General features: G+C 45.2%; 1 protein-coding gene across 5 annotated transcripts in view; it reads right to left on the bottom strand.

Annotated features, from left to right (window-relative positions):
• Positions 1 to 15,587, bottom strand: part of ldb1a (LIM domain binding 1a) — a 41,615-nt gene that overhangs the window by 15,250 nt on the left and 10,778 nt on the right. For 4 of the 5 annotated variants that reach the window (XM_083775163.1, XM_083775162.1, XM_083775166.1 and 1 more), the window contains exons 2-3: positions 1,680 to 1,782; positions 610 to 654 (exon numbers count right to left, since the gene is read on the bottom strand). In XM_083775163.1, the coding sequence (XP_083631289.1) occupies positions 610 to 654; positions 1,680 to 1,782 (148 nt within the window). Of the gene's footprint in view, positions 1 to 609; positions 655 to 1,679; positions 1,783 to 4,812; positions 4,950 to 15,587 lie in introns of those variants that run through there. The other variant, XM_083775164.1, reaches the window with a different exon arrangement.

Raw genomic sequence — 15,587 nt, 5'->3', positions numbered from 1 at the left:
GTCTCCCTACTATTCTATTAACCCATTTAGGCCTGACGTCGAAATTTAAAAAAATGTCTTCTAAATCATGACATGTTTCTATATCAGTGGTAATCAATATTTCATGTCAAGGACCCCAAAAATTATCTGTAATTGGCCACTGAACCCCATCTGAAAATATGTTGTTCCAGGAACCTCCCAGAAGCAACGATTTGAGTTAACACCATTCATTCTGAAAGAAATATATTCCAAATTTGCGACACATTTTCACGATTTTTCAAAAATAGCAGACCTACAAGCTCGTAGTGTAGCACTCTGTGCCGCGCTATGAGCTTGTAGATCTGCTATTTTTAACAGCTGCTAAAGTATAACACCAACAGGGGTTCCCGTCCAGAATGGGTTTAAGACATTTAGATGCTGATGTTGAGTAGGAAATGTCAAAGTTATTTGAAGCCTTTTGAAGATTCTTTATTGTATTTTGGACTTTGTTGCAAATTACCTTTCTCTGCCAGGAGAACATAAAAACACAACTAAACCTCAAAGTCTTTACATTACATAACAACCCAAACTGCTTGTTTAGAATATAAATAGTAGTGATAAATATAGGATGCAAAATGGAAACGCACTCACCCCATTCCAGGCTCCATATATGATGGTGGGTACATTGGAGTGGGCCTGTTAAAAGAATGGATTACGGTTAGCTATGCTTGAAGTATGCTTACATACTGTATGTCGTGCATATTTGGTAATAAAACCCAGGAAGTCTACAACATATTTATTTTACTGCAGGCCAACTTGGCATTGCATTTTTTTTATTTCATGCAACCACTTAAGCCCTTATATAAATTGATATACAAGGAACAGCTAAACTCAACAACAATGGGATTTGTGCAGAATAAAACAAACGCACAAGAATTCAAGGCACTACAACTAAAAGTCTAACACGGGAGGCAGTTTGTAACTAAAAACCTCACAGCAACCAATTTAATCACCACTGCAGCTGGTAACAGGAGCTGGGCTGTCTGTGGCCAGGCATGCCTGGAGGCCGCGAGCCCGACACTTGGTTTTAATGAAACCTTTTCTACTCATTCTGTCTAAAGCCTTTCAGAGAAACCGCTGGGGACCGAGTAGGTAGGACAAAATGATCAATTAAGTAGGTGTGTAAGAAGAAAATAGAAGATAACACTTATAGTACCCATATTATGTTTTAGGATAATGTTATCCCAGAAACACCGGTATTTATTAGCACTTTGATTAACTGAAAGATGGATTTACTGATATAGGCGAAGTTATGATGTAAATTCCTTCGCTCAGATCGCACAAAAGGTAGTGCTCTAATGTTGGATGGTAAAGGGACTGTGATGAATACAAATGTGGATCCCAAAGCTCTGATTGTGAATTAACAATGTTAATATAGTGGTTTGTTCTTTAGTTTTTCCTGAAACTCAAATTCATAACACCTTGTTCATGGTTTCACAATATGTGGCAATTCAACATAGCCCCCCCACCCCACTATCATCATACATATCGTATTGCCAATACACAGGCCTTATACAATAATGGAGGGCCACCCACAACTCAAAATCTTGAATATGAGACACAAAACAGTGAGATAAAGTTTGGGACTCTGAGCTTTCTCCTTCTCTCTCTCAACCCCTATATAGGACAAGCCGGTGGGTGTTTTTGGCTGTGTACCTTACCCCACATCTCTGTCCAGCATAGCGCCCGGGTGGAAGGGGGGAAAGGTGCTGCCGTTGGGGGGCTCCTTAGGGGAGTACAGCTTGAACGACTTTGACGAACAGCCTACGGAGAAGAAGCACAAAGTAAAAAAAAAGATTTAGAAGAGGGTTCACAGGTTCACACTGATCAGGTATTATGTTCAAATGACGGTCAACTCTTAATCTCTGCAGGGCCCACTTCATTATTGAGATGCATTCAAAGTGAAAGTGTAATAGAAAAAAGAAAAGAAAAAACAATTTCCTGGCGTTTTCATTTCCTAATGCATCGTTATTAATCCAGTAAATGGAACGAGGAGCGGCTTTATTAGATTTGTTGGCAGACAGCGATCTGTGGAAACGATTAATGAAATGAAGGAATGCTTGCTTTAGGGAACACGGTGAGTCGAGGCCTAGCATGTTCTTTGTGCTCATGTACCGTCCTCATTATAGGAAACCCTCCTCGCTCTCTCTCTCTCATACAGCCCCATCTCATGTGATCCCACAACCACACTCTTCTGCGCTGTGTGTGTGTGTGTGTGTGTGTGTGTGTGTGTGTGTGTGTGTGTGCGTCTCTCTCTAGTTCCGCCCATCCCCCACTCCCTCTGCCCGGCTGTTGTTAACCCTTGTCTGCCCAGATAAGCCATTCATGCTGAAATAACACAGGGGGATTTAAACAGAAAATATATCTCTACTACCATCAAATATCTACTGAGGTGAGGTGACAAGAAAGAGAGTATGGATGGATACAGTAAGTCAAACACACATATAATCACTGAACAGAATTATTGTTATGTATCCATGGATTAGGCTTATGGACGGTCTCCCCAACAAGGAATCCTGTGCAATCCTGCACATACATTCCATGTATTAGGATTATACTGTACTAGTGTCTGATTTTCACAGCAAGAAGTCAGAGACGAGATCCAAAAGCAAAAGCTGAGAAAGGCAGCACTGTGAGAACGATACAGATTTAGAGAGAGGAGGCGAGTGTGTCGTCCGCATCACTAATATCTACCTGGCCATCTTCCACTGCTGCACAGCCACTCTCATATCAAACAACAATCACTGGCTCTCACAAGAACATAGCAGACCGCCCCATTTCCGATGTGCAACACTGTCATGCAACCAAGTATACAAATCTGCCTTTATCCCCTTCTGGTGCGGGAACCCCTTTTGGTGTTTTAATGAGCATTATGTTATGCTTTAAGCTATTGAAAAATTGCAGATCTGCAAGGCTGCCGCACTGCGAGCTCGTTGTAGCGCGGAAAATGTGGTCGCAAATCTTTGCATATATATTCTTTCAGAGCAAACGTTTTTTTAACTCAAATCTTTGCTTCTGTGGGGTCACTGGAATAACATATTTTCAGAAAGGGGGGGGGGTCGGCGGCCAATTACAGATAATTCTGGGGGTCCTTGACGTGAAAAAAGGTTGAGAATCTCAACCACTGACATCATAGAAACATAGGTTTTTCAGTAAAACTGTCAGGATTTTAGAAGACATTTTGTAGAATCTAGTGTCAGGGTCGTAAAGGGGTTATTGGTGGGCCCAAATAACAGTCAGACCAGGTCACGCTCTCCTCCCCTTTACTATGGGGGTGACAATGCTCTGGGGAGAGTTCACAATGGTTCTCAATGCATCACCTCTGACCCAAAGACCCCCCCCCCCTTCCCCTAGCTAGTAGCTACACCAACAAGCAGCAACAGACAGCATTCAGCCCCATTTAACGAACCATTGTTCAACTTGGTGCAAAAAGCAACCTTCCTCTACACCAGCACCACCCCTCGTTTGTTAGACAAGATAAAAGGATGTTATCAAGGAAGGACTACATGTTTTTCTTCTACTGACACAAATCATGTTCACATTCAAAGACACACAGTCTGTTCAACAAACCTCCACGGTGCTAGCCTAGGAGCCTAAGTGTAGACTCTCATAGATGTATTTTATCGAACCTGACATTTTTCCAATGTCAGAATCGATAAAATACATCTATGAGTCTAAAATGTTAGGCTGCTATATATGAGCCCCACAAACCGAAAGCCATGAGCCTCCGTTCAAAGAGATCCCAGGGTATTTTAGGATCCAATCTAACTCAGGCAACCATCCGATGATAATCTTCAGGGCTAAACATAAACGCTGGAACAGGAACATCTTTCTTGCCCATTTCAGAAGTCTGGGATACATTTTGTGTTGTATTTGGTAGGCAGTACCGCCTTCCAAAATACAAAACAAAAGGTGCCCAGGGTTCTGGAAGGGGCTAAGGAACACCCAGAGTGAGGATACATAATATACTGTACATAAATATGAGTTCCATCATTTGTCTGTCATTTAAATGTTTTGATGAATTGAGTATTTATTATAAAAGGACCCCAATGTATGGAAACAAGCCCCACATAGGCTATCCTGTGATTAAAATCCTCTTGAGCAGACCTTTTTTAAACTGCTAATGAAGTATCCAATAAATAAATCAATCAATAAATCGATCCAGTGCACAGGCAGTGTCCAGTGGATGCTGTTGACCAGTCAGTCACACAACGACAAGCGGGCTATAGAAATTAATACTTTTGATTGAAGCAAATAATCAACCATTCCATCCATTACGTTCTTGACTGGAGGTGTGATGCAAATTATCTGGCTCCAATGAAATGATGATACCTATATAGGAGGCCTACACACTACACAGCGAACCGTACAACAAAAATATACAGCATCTTTAGACCTCGAAGTCCATTAATAATAATAGAATTGCGTTAAAAACGAAAGAAGAGACGTTGGTTACGTTTAACTGGACTGTCGAACGGTGTTGATTTATTGGCACACTAGACTGAACAACCCCATAACATTGTGAACTGGCGAGGTGCCTTGCAGGGGCTGCATTCATTATGCAGAGAGAGAGAGAGAGAGAAGAGAGAGGACCGACATTGCTAAAGCTATTTTAGTTGCTGAATTATTACCCCCAGACTAGAGAGAGATTCATGCATATCGTTCACTGTGGCTCAAACGGGGCTATTACAATATACATAACGCAATTAAGACTTGTTTTGATTCATTAATTGGCTCTTCTTTCCACTCCCAAACAATCTACGTTTACGGTTCTTGTTGTTTTGTTTTTTTTACCTGCAGAGAATGGGGGGGGGGGGGGTTCACCAGCACCGAAACGCGGTGTGTCTAATGCAACACCTCGGTCCCGGTGTTCGGGGCCTCCTCTGCGGGCTTGGGGAGCTCCTCTTCCACGCCGATCTCTCTCTCTCTCTCCCCGGACCCCCCGATCCAAAACAACAAGGAGAGAAACAAGCGACCCCCTTCGAGTCGAAACAAACTGCTTCTTCTTAAAGTTTGGGTTTCTAAAGATTTGTAAATAAAAAATAAAAAACGACCATTTGTTTTGGGGGAGCCGTAACGGTCTCTTCTCTTCTCTATACTACTCCAAGTAGAAACCAATGTACAGAGCCGAGGAGAAGAGCCTTTGTTCCTGCTAGAGGAGAGAGAGAGAGAGAGGCTAGACACGAACAATGGCCCCGCCCCCCGCAGCACTGTACGCCGCGGTACGACCGTGTCGCGTCGCTGTACACCCCCCCCCCCACACACACACACACACACACACACCCACACACACCCAGATCTGTTCTTTTTGGAAAGCAATAGCCTAGATACCCACCCCCCTTTCCCCCCTCACTGTATATATGTTTCTTTTCCCTTTTTACCTCCTTTGTATGATACAATCCTGTTCTGTTATTTTTTGTACGTCTCTAAATGTTTTGATGAATTGAACAAGGTGGACCCCTCTTGTAAACAAGTGTAATGCTTTAAATTATTTGGGTCGTCCACTCACAGTTAACAGTCTTTGTATTGAGTTTGTGCTTGAAATGTACTGTAATTCTGCAAACTGTTAATAAATATTTCAATCAATCAATCAATCAAATCAATCAAACTCCTCCCGTCCACCCCTTATCAGACCATTCAGTGTGAAGTGAACACACCACTAGCCTGATTCTCAACCTTTTATTCAAGCCTTAATAATAATAATTATTATTATTATTATAAAAGTGGGCACTGTACCATCACACTGTATGTTCACCCTTTACACCAGGGATTCTTAACCATGTCTCGCGACCCAGACATGGCCAAAGCATTTCCGGGGGTCCCCAGCCCCTCCCCACCCCCAATACAAATCATAAATGAATACTGAAGCCAGACATAATCATTAAAAAAAAGTTTATGCATGTACTACTATGTAAACTTTTCATTTCCATTTTCCAGCCATCCATAAAAATAAAATAAAAATTTGGGGACCCCTCAAAATAATTTAGCGACCCCCCAAGGGTCGCAACCCACGGGTTGAGAACCCCTGCTTTACACCAGTGGTTCCCAAACTTGTTCATGTCAAGGACCCCCAAATTGACACTAATTAGCCCCGCAGACCCCCCATTTGAAGAGATTTTCTAATGGCTCTAGCAGTGATTCTCAACCCATTTAATTTCAGCTAAGGACCCCCAGTTTGACATGCATTAGTCTACGGACATTGGCATTTCTATCTCTGAGACCCCCCAATTCATATTGTAAAAATCAATGTTTATTTAACTCTGAGAGTGTACAAATGGAACCAAATCCATTTGTACACTCTCAGAGTTACAGACCCATAAGGGTCCATTTGGTTCCAAAATATAATTTAGCTAGGAACTCCCTCAAGTACCCCTGGACCCCACTTTCAGAACCACTGATCGACACATCCAACTTCTTCCTAAACTCCAAAACGTGTCGCCGTGTTCTCAGACAACACGTCATAATGAATTGCATTTTTATAGCGCTTTTCCAAGTGCTCAAAGCGCTTTACAATGGCTCATTCATTCATACATTGGGAGGTGAAGCGGTGAACAGTCGACGCCAGCGTCCTCACTTCCCACATTCACACACCAATGGTGGCGAGCTCGCACCGACCGACTCATTGGAGGCAATGTAGGGTTCAGTGTCTTGCCCAAGGACACTTCCACATGTGGACAGGAGGAGGAGCCGGGATTTGAAACACTGACCCAGGGATCATTGGACGACCTGCTCTACCTCCTGAGCCACAATGAATGAATGACAACGACACAGACAAGCACGGCGCCGCATGGTGGAGAGCTTGGTGAGGTGACAACAACCAACCAGAAACCCACCAAAGACCCAAAGGAGCTGGCTGTGGGGAACCACCAGGGGGTCCACCAGCCCCCAGCACTAGCCTGGGACACATAGGGTCCACCAGCCCCCAGCACTAGCCTGGGACCGTCCCAGGCTAGTCCCAGTGGGACGCATACCCTCTTCAGCCAGGTTTCTGATTGGGAGCTTGATGATAACTTGTCATGTTGTAGTCACCGGTTTGTAGTCATCAGGCCAAGAACTACCAAACCGGAATCGGAATTACCCCAAATAATTCCCCACAAATCAAGGGCACCATCATATTAGCCCATTTAGACCTGACACCAGATTCTACAAATGTCTTCTAAATCCTGACAGTTTTCTGAAAACCTTATGTTTCTATGTCTGCGGTGCTCAAACATTTTCATGTCAAGGATCCCCAAAAAATATATGTAATTGGCCACCGACCCCCATGTGAAAATATGTTGTTCCAGGGACCTCCCAGAAGCTATAAGATATGTTCAAAGATTTGCGCTGCATTGTCACAATCTTTCAAAATCTACAAGCTCTATGAGCTTGTAGATCTGCTATTTAAATTTAAAAATGCTAAAGTATAACATAATGCTGTAAACACCAAAAGGGGTTCCCGTCTAAAATGCGTTAAGGCGTACCCAATAAAAGCAAATACGTACTTCTTGGAATAGTTTGTTTGGTATATCTATCTTTTATTCTAACTAGTAGTGGCTGGCGAGACTAAATACAAACAAGGGGGACCAAAACAAAGCGTCACCGGAAAAAATATTATTATTATTTTTAGTTTGTACTAACCCGGTCTAGAGACCACGCCTCATAAGGGGCGATTTCGGAAAACACAGACCAGGCTTTCCTCCGAGGTGGAAGGTCTGGTAACGCAGAAGGTTTACCCCAGCAGTGAGCACCATTCATGGGGGAGTCAGTGGAGGTCATGGACACCTGAGTTCCGGGGCTGAACTGGTCTGACAATGCCGAGGCCTTCTGCAGGAAGGGCCAAAGAAAAAGGTTCTTCCTGAGGAGACTCAGATCCTTTTGTGTGTGACAGGATGCTGCAGCAGATGTTCTACTATTCTGTTGTGGCAAGCATCCTCTTCTCGCAACATCCTCTTCATGCAATTGCTTGCCTTATGGGGTGGGGGGTGGTACGTCAACAAAAGGGACAAAAGGGACAGAAACAGACTGACAAGCTCGCAAAGAAGGCTGGCTCTGTTGTTGGTTATAGGATGGTGTGGAGGTGCATGGTGGCGGAGGTGAGTAGGCTACAATGAAGAAGCTGGAGGCTATCATGGCTATAAGTTACCCCGGCCTCAGGCCCTCAGAATGTCAAAAAGATATAATAGGTGGCTGAGTACCAGAGGGGTATACGTACATTATTCATGCCTCCAACACATGTCCTTCATGCCTCTAGCCATGAAGCTGTAGTGTACAATATGATGCCAATGGTCGCTCCACCACCTCTCCACCAGTTGTCCCAGCCGGTCTGTCTGTGGTCAAATGACCAATGTGACTCTTGTCTTGTTCAAGTGACTCTTATTTTCCGTGGACTAATGCCAAATAGCCTACAGGCTATTGGGTCAGCTAATGGCCCTGGCCTGTGATATCAGTGAGGTGACCGGTGCATTACTAACCCTAACCCTGTGATATCAGTGAGGTGACCGGTGCATTACTAACCCTGACCCTGTGATATCAGTGAGGTGACCAGTGCATTACTAACCCTAACCCTGTGATATCAGTGAGGTGACCAGTGCATTACTAACCCTGACCCTAACCCTGTGATATCAGTGAGGTGACCAGTGCATTACTAACCCTAACCCTGTGATATCAGTGAGGTGACCGGTGCATTACTAACCCTGACCCTGTGATATCAGTGAGGTGACCAGTGCATTACTAACCCTGACCCTGTGATAACAGTGAGGTGACCAGTGCATTACTAACCCTGACCCTAACCCTGTGATATCAGTGAGGTGACCAGTGCATTACTAACCCTGACCCTAACCCTGTGATATCAGTGAGGTGACCAGTGCATTACTAACCCTAACCCTGTGATATCAGTGAGGTGACCAGTGCATTACTAACCCTAACCCTGTGATATCAGTGAGGTGACCAGTGCATTACTAACCCTAACCCTGTGATATCAGTGAGGTGACCAGTGCATTACTAACCCTGACCCTGTGATATCAGTGAGGTGACCAGTGCATTACTAACCCTGACCCTGTGATATCAGTGAGGTGACCAGTGCATTACTAACCCTGACCCTGTGATATCAGTGAGGTGACCAGTGCATTACTAACCCTAACCCTGTGATATCAGTGAGGTGACCGGTGCATTACTAACCCTAACCCTGTGATATCAGTGAGGTGACCAGTGCATTACTAACCCTAACCCTGTGATATCAGTGAGGTGACCAGTGCATTACTAACCCTGACCCTGTGATAACAGTGAGGTGACCAGTGCATTACTAACCCTGACCCTAACCCTGTGATATCAGTGAGGTGACCAGTGCATTACTAACCCTGACCCTAACCCTGTGATATCAGTGAGGTGACCAGTGCATTACTAACCCTAACCCTGTGATATCAGTGAGGTGACCAGTGCATTACTAACCCTGACCCTGTGATATCAGTGAGGTGACCGGTGCATTACTAACCCTAACCCTGTGATATCAGTGAGGTGACCAGTGCATTACTAACCCTGACCCTGTGATATCAGTGAGGTGACCGGTGCATTACTAACCCTGACCCTGTGATATCAGTGAGGTGACCGGTGCATTACTAACCCTGACCCTGTGATATCAGTGAGGTGACCAGTGCATTACTAACCCTGACCCTGTGATATCAGTGAGGTGACCAGTGCATTACTAACCCTAACACTGTGATATCAGTGAGGTGACCGGTGCATTACTAACCCTAACCCTGTGATATCAGTGAGGTGACCAGTGCATTACTAACCCTAACACTGTGATATCAGTGAGGTGACCGGTGCATTACTAACCCTGACCCTGTGATATCAGTGAGGTGACCAGTGCATTACTAACCCTAACCCTGTGATATCAGTGAGGTGACCAGTGCATTACTAACCCTGACCCTGTGATATCAGTGAGGTGACCAGTGCATTACTAACCCTGACCCTGTGATATCAGTGAGGTGACCAGTGCATTACTAACCCTGACCCTGTGATATCAGTGAGGTGACCAGTGCATTACTAACCCTAACCCTGTGATATCAGTGAGCTGACCAGTGCATTACTAACCCTAACCCTGTGATATCAGTGAGGTGACCAGTGCATTACTAACCCTAACCCTGTGATATCAGTGAGGTGACCAGTGCATTACTAACCCTGACCCTAACCCTGTGATATCAGTGAGCTGACCGGTGAATTACTAACCCTAACCCTGTGATATCAGTGAGCTGACCAGTGCATTACTAACCCTGACCCTAACCCTGTGATATCAGTGAGGTGACCAGTGCATTACTAACCCTGACCCTGTGATATCAGTGAGGTGACCGGTGCATTACTAACCCTAACCCTGTGATATCAGTGAGGTGACCGGTGCATTACTAACCCTGACCCTGTGATATCAGTGAGGTGACCAGTGCATTACTAACCCTAACCCTGTGATATCAGTGAGGTGACCAGTGCATTACTAACCCTAACCCTGTGATATCAGTGAGGTGACCGGTGCATTACTAACCCTGACCCTGTGATATCAGTGAGGTGACCAGTGCATTACTAACCCTGACCCTGTGATATCAGTGAGGTGACCAGTGCATTACTAACCCTAACCCTGTGATATCAGTGAGGTGACCAGTGCATTACTAACCCTGACCCTAACCCTGTGATATCAGTGAGGTGACCGGTGCATTACTAACCCTGACCCTGTGATATCAGTGAGGTGACCAGTGCATTACTAACCCTGACCCTGTGATATCAGTGAGGTGACCAGTGCATTACTAACCCTGACCCTGTGATATCAGTGAGGTGACCAGTGCATTACTAACCCTGACCCTGTGATATCAGTGAGGTGACCGGTGCATTACTAACCCTGACCCTGTGATATCAGTGAGGTGACCAGTGCATTACTAACCCTGACCCTGTGATATCAGTGAGGTGACCAGTGCATTACTAACCCTGATCCTGTGATATCAGTGAGGTGACCAGTGCATTACTAACCCTAACCCTGTGATATCAGTGAGGTGACCGGTGCATTACTAACCCTAACCCTGTGATATCAGTGAGGTGACCAGTGCATTACTAACCCTAACCCTGTGATATCAGTGAGGTGACCAGTGCATTACTAACCCTAACCCTGTGATATCAGTGAGGTGACCAGTGCATTACTAACCCTAACCCTGTGATAACAGTGAGGTGACCAGTGCATTACTAACCCTAAACCCTGACCCTGTGATATCAGTGAGGTGACCAGTGCATTACTAACCCTAAACCCTAACCCTGTGATATCAGTGAGGTGACCAGTGCATTACTAACCCTAAACCCTAACCCTGTGATATCAGTGAGGTGACCAGTGCATTACTAACCCTAACCCTGTGATATCAGTGAGGTGACCAGTGCATTACTAACCCTGACCCTGTGATATCAGTGAGGTGACCAGTGCATTACTAACCCTGACCCTGTGATATCAGTGAGGTGACCAGTGCATTACTAACCCTAACCCTGTGATATCAGTGAGGTGACCAGTGCATTACTAACCCTGACCCTAACCCTGTGATATCAGTGAGGTGACCAGTGCATTACTAACCCTAACCCTGTGATATCAGTGAGGTGACCAGTGCATTACTAACCCTAACCCTGTGATATCAGTGAGGTGACCGGTGCATTACTAACCCTGACCCTGTGATATCAGTGAGGTGACCAGTGCATTACTAACCCTGACCCTGTGATATCAGTGAGGTGACCAGTGCATTACTAACCCTGACCCTAACCCTGTGATATCAGTGAGGTGACCAGTGCATTACTAACCCTGACCCTAACCCTGTGATATCAGTGAGGTGACCAGTGCATTACTAACCCTAACCCTGTGATATCAGTGAGGTGACCAGTGCATTACTAACCCTGACCCTGTGATATCAGTGAGGTGACCAGTGCATTACTAACCCTGACCCTGTGATATCAGTGAGGTGACCAGTGCATTACTAACCCTGACCCTGTGATATCAGTGAGGTGACCGGTGCATTACTAACCCTAACCCTGTGATATCAGTGAGGTGACCGGTGCATTACTAACCCTGACCCTGTGATATCAGTGAGGTGACCAGTGCATTACTAACCCTGACCCTGTGATATCAGTGAGGTGACCAGTGCATTACTAACCCTGACCCTGTGATATCAGTGAGGTGACCAGTGCATTACTAACCCTAACCCTGTGATATCAGTGAGGTGACCAGTGCATTACTAACCCTGACCCTGTGATATCAGTGAGCTGACCAGTGCATTACTAACCCTAACCCTGTGATATCAGTGAGGTGACCGGTGCATTACTAACCCTGACCCTGTGATATCAGTGAGGTGACCAGTGCATTACTAACCCTGACCCTGTGATATCAGTGAGGTGACCAGTGCATTACTAACCCTGACCCTGTGATATCAGTGAGGTGACCGGTGCATTACTAACCCTGACCCTGTGATATCAGTGAGGTGACCGGTGCATTACTAACCCTAACCCTGTGATATCAGTGAGGTGACCAGTGCATTACTAACCCTGACCCTGTGATATCAGTGAGGTGACCAGTGCATTACTAACCCTGACCCTGTGATATCAGTGAGGTGACCAGTGCATTACTAACCCTAACACTGTGATATCAGTGAGGTGACCGGTGCATTACTAACCCTAACACTGTGATATCAGTGAGGTGACCGGTGCATTACTAACCCTAACACTGTGATATCAGTGAGGTGACCGGTGCATTACTAACCCTGACCCTGTGATATCAGTGAGGTGACCAGTGCATTACTAACCCTAACCCTGTGATATCAGTGAGGTGACCAGTGCATTACTAACCCTGACCCTGTGATATCAGTGAGGTGACTGGTGCATTACTAACCCTAACCCTGTGATATCAGTGAGGTGACCGGTGCATTACTAACCCTGACCCTGTGATATCAGTGAGGTGACCGGTGCATTACTAACCCTAACCCTGTGATATCAGTGAGGTGACCAGTGCATTACTAACCCTGACCCTGTGATATCAGTGAGGTGACCAGTGCATTACTAACCCTGACCCTGTGATATCAGTGAGGTGACCAGTGCATTACTAACCCTAACCCTGTGATATCAGTGAGGTGACCGGTGCATTACTAACCCTGACCCTAACCGCACATGAAGCCGCCACATAGTCATAGTAATGGGATGCCGGCCCCAGCTGCTCTTTGAGGCTTTGTGTGTGTGTGTTTAATAAAAATAAAAATAAAAATGCTAAAACTTTTATATCGCAAAAAAAGCAGCATGGTTAAATTATGCTAAATCTAAACTGTAATCATTGTTAACTGTTCACCTTTCTTACACCAAACACAGCTCTTCTTGTTGACAAGTAATAATGTGTTCTTAGTCTGTCATCAGGTCCATGTGAGAGGCATGTGATGATGAGTGGGATCTTCAGCACAACAGCTCCCTCTACTGGCCAACACTACAAAGAACCTCTGTGGCTTTGGTCATACTGTTGTATATCACATGCTGCTGAATTTCAAGGTTGGTCATTCATTCAACATTTGAACATGTGAATGTGACTCAATGCCATTCCTGTTGAATTGGTACGGAAAGACACTCTACTAGACTTTGAAGTTGCTAGGTATTGGAAATTCAAAACACTACGGCATTTATTTTAATAATATACAACAATTAGTATAGTAGTATTGAGCTCAATTTTAATTAGCTAGGAAAAGTGCTGCATTTCAAATTGGGAGATATAGGGGCTTTTAACAATACAGTGAGTTGTTAACAAAATAGATCAAATCAATCAATCAATCTATCAATGCACCAAGTCTCTGTCCGTGTGTGTGTGTGTACATAACTCGAGAACCGTTCGCCCCACTGACTTCAAATTCGACACACACGTTCCACACCCCCACAGGGAGTGCAGTGCCCAGTGTTGAGTCGGTCGGACCAACGGTTGTCCAGAACCTCCACAAAAGGCCTCTACCTGGGCTCTGGACAGGGCCCCATGCCCAGGGTCCATATATGCATGGAGCTGGCCTGTTCTGGCATCACATCACTTCATATTTGGCAGAACTCCATTATACAGGAATAAAGGGAAGGACACAGACAAATGGGTGGAACGGGTACTCTGACGCAGGAACAACTAACTTCCATGGGACGTCATGGGGAGAACATGCAGACTCCACACAGAAAGGCCCTTTCGCCAACCCCACCTATAGGGTATGGTACTGGTGACATGATCCCAGCACCCACAGCGTCTCCGGTGGCCGGGAACCCAACCCGGGACCTTCCAGCTGGTACGTGACAGCGCTACCGACTGCGCCACCGTGCCCGTCACATTTATCATACAATAACATACATCTGGAAACGACCATACACGACGAATCTGAAGAATCTTGTATATTATGGAATATCTTGTCAGTACAATCAATTGCCAATGTAAAAGGGATCATGTATAATTGAACTGTTGGCTACAGTTACACTCAGCAGAAAATAAATATTGTTGTGGACTCGGTAGACTAGTGTTTGCATGTAGTAGTAAAGAAAGATTTAGGATAGAGATAGTTTGAGAAGCACTGTTGTCGAACAGGTGAAGCTACGGTGGCTCAGGGTGGTGGGCGGTGGTGGCTCAGGGGGTAGAGTGGCTGGATGGTAACCGTAAGGTTGCCAGCTCGAACCCTGTGGGCTCCCCCAGAGTTACTGTCGAAGTGTCCTTGAGCAAGACTCTGAACCCCTAATTGCTCCTGTGCAGGTTGGTGCCTTGCATGGTCTCCACCGCCATCGGTGTATGAATGTGTGTGTGCATGGGTGAAAAAGGCTTCAATGTCAAATGAAAGACAGCCGGAGGGAGAAAGTGAAGGGACACATAATGTAAAAATAATAAACATACACACACCCCCCCCCCCCCCCCCCCCCTTAGTGGAAACTAAATGAAAACTAAGCTATGATGACTAAATATACAGAAAAAATAAACAAAAACTAGACTAAAATGTTAGGAAGGGACTAATGGACAAGAGATCCAGTATAAGTAAATTTACAATTAGTTGCACCAGGCCAACTCAAGGGGGAAATGGGAGCGAGTGACTCTCCACCTGATCTAACCATAAATTATTCAATAATCCGTTCAAAACCAGCAGTGTTCCAAAGACTCTGCACCTTGCCCATCTTTTGTGAATAAATCTCTCTCTCTCTCTCTCTCTCTCTAGATCAGCTATTTTCGGGGCGCAACCCAGCACTCTTTAGCTAGTGGAGATGTGGTGTAACGACATGGTTTTAGAAAACAAATTTGTTCAACGCAAAATACTACGTTAAAGTTCAGGAGGCTACAGAGAAATGGAAATTCTCCTGAACGCTGCATGCCTTCCGGTATGTGGCATGGAAAGGAGAGGAGAGGCATTTGGCATTTCTTTCACCATGTAGTAAACGCTGCATTCGTGGATCTGGAGAGGGCAGTTGTTTTACAGACGGGTAAAAGGGCAGGGGCTGAAGCCCCTCTTTGATATCTATGTGTGCACGTCCCTGCCCCCAAACATCTCCATCCTCTGGTTATCCAGACTATACATGCATGCCCACAA

The sequence above is a fragment of the Protomyctophum parallelum genome (genome assembly GCF_964188405.1).
Source record: "Protomyctophum parallelum genome assembly, chromosome: 10".
Lineage (NCBI taxonomy): Eukaryota > Metazoa > Chordata > Actinopteri > Myctophiformes > Myctophidae > Protomyctophum > Protomyctophum parallelum.
This window is presented reverse-complemented; position numbering and strand designations above follow the sequence as displayed.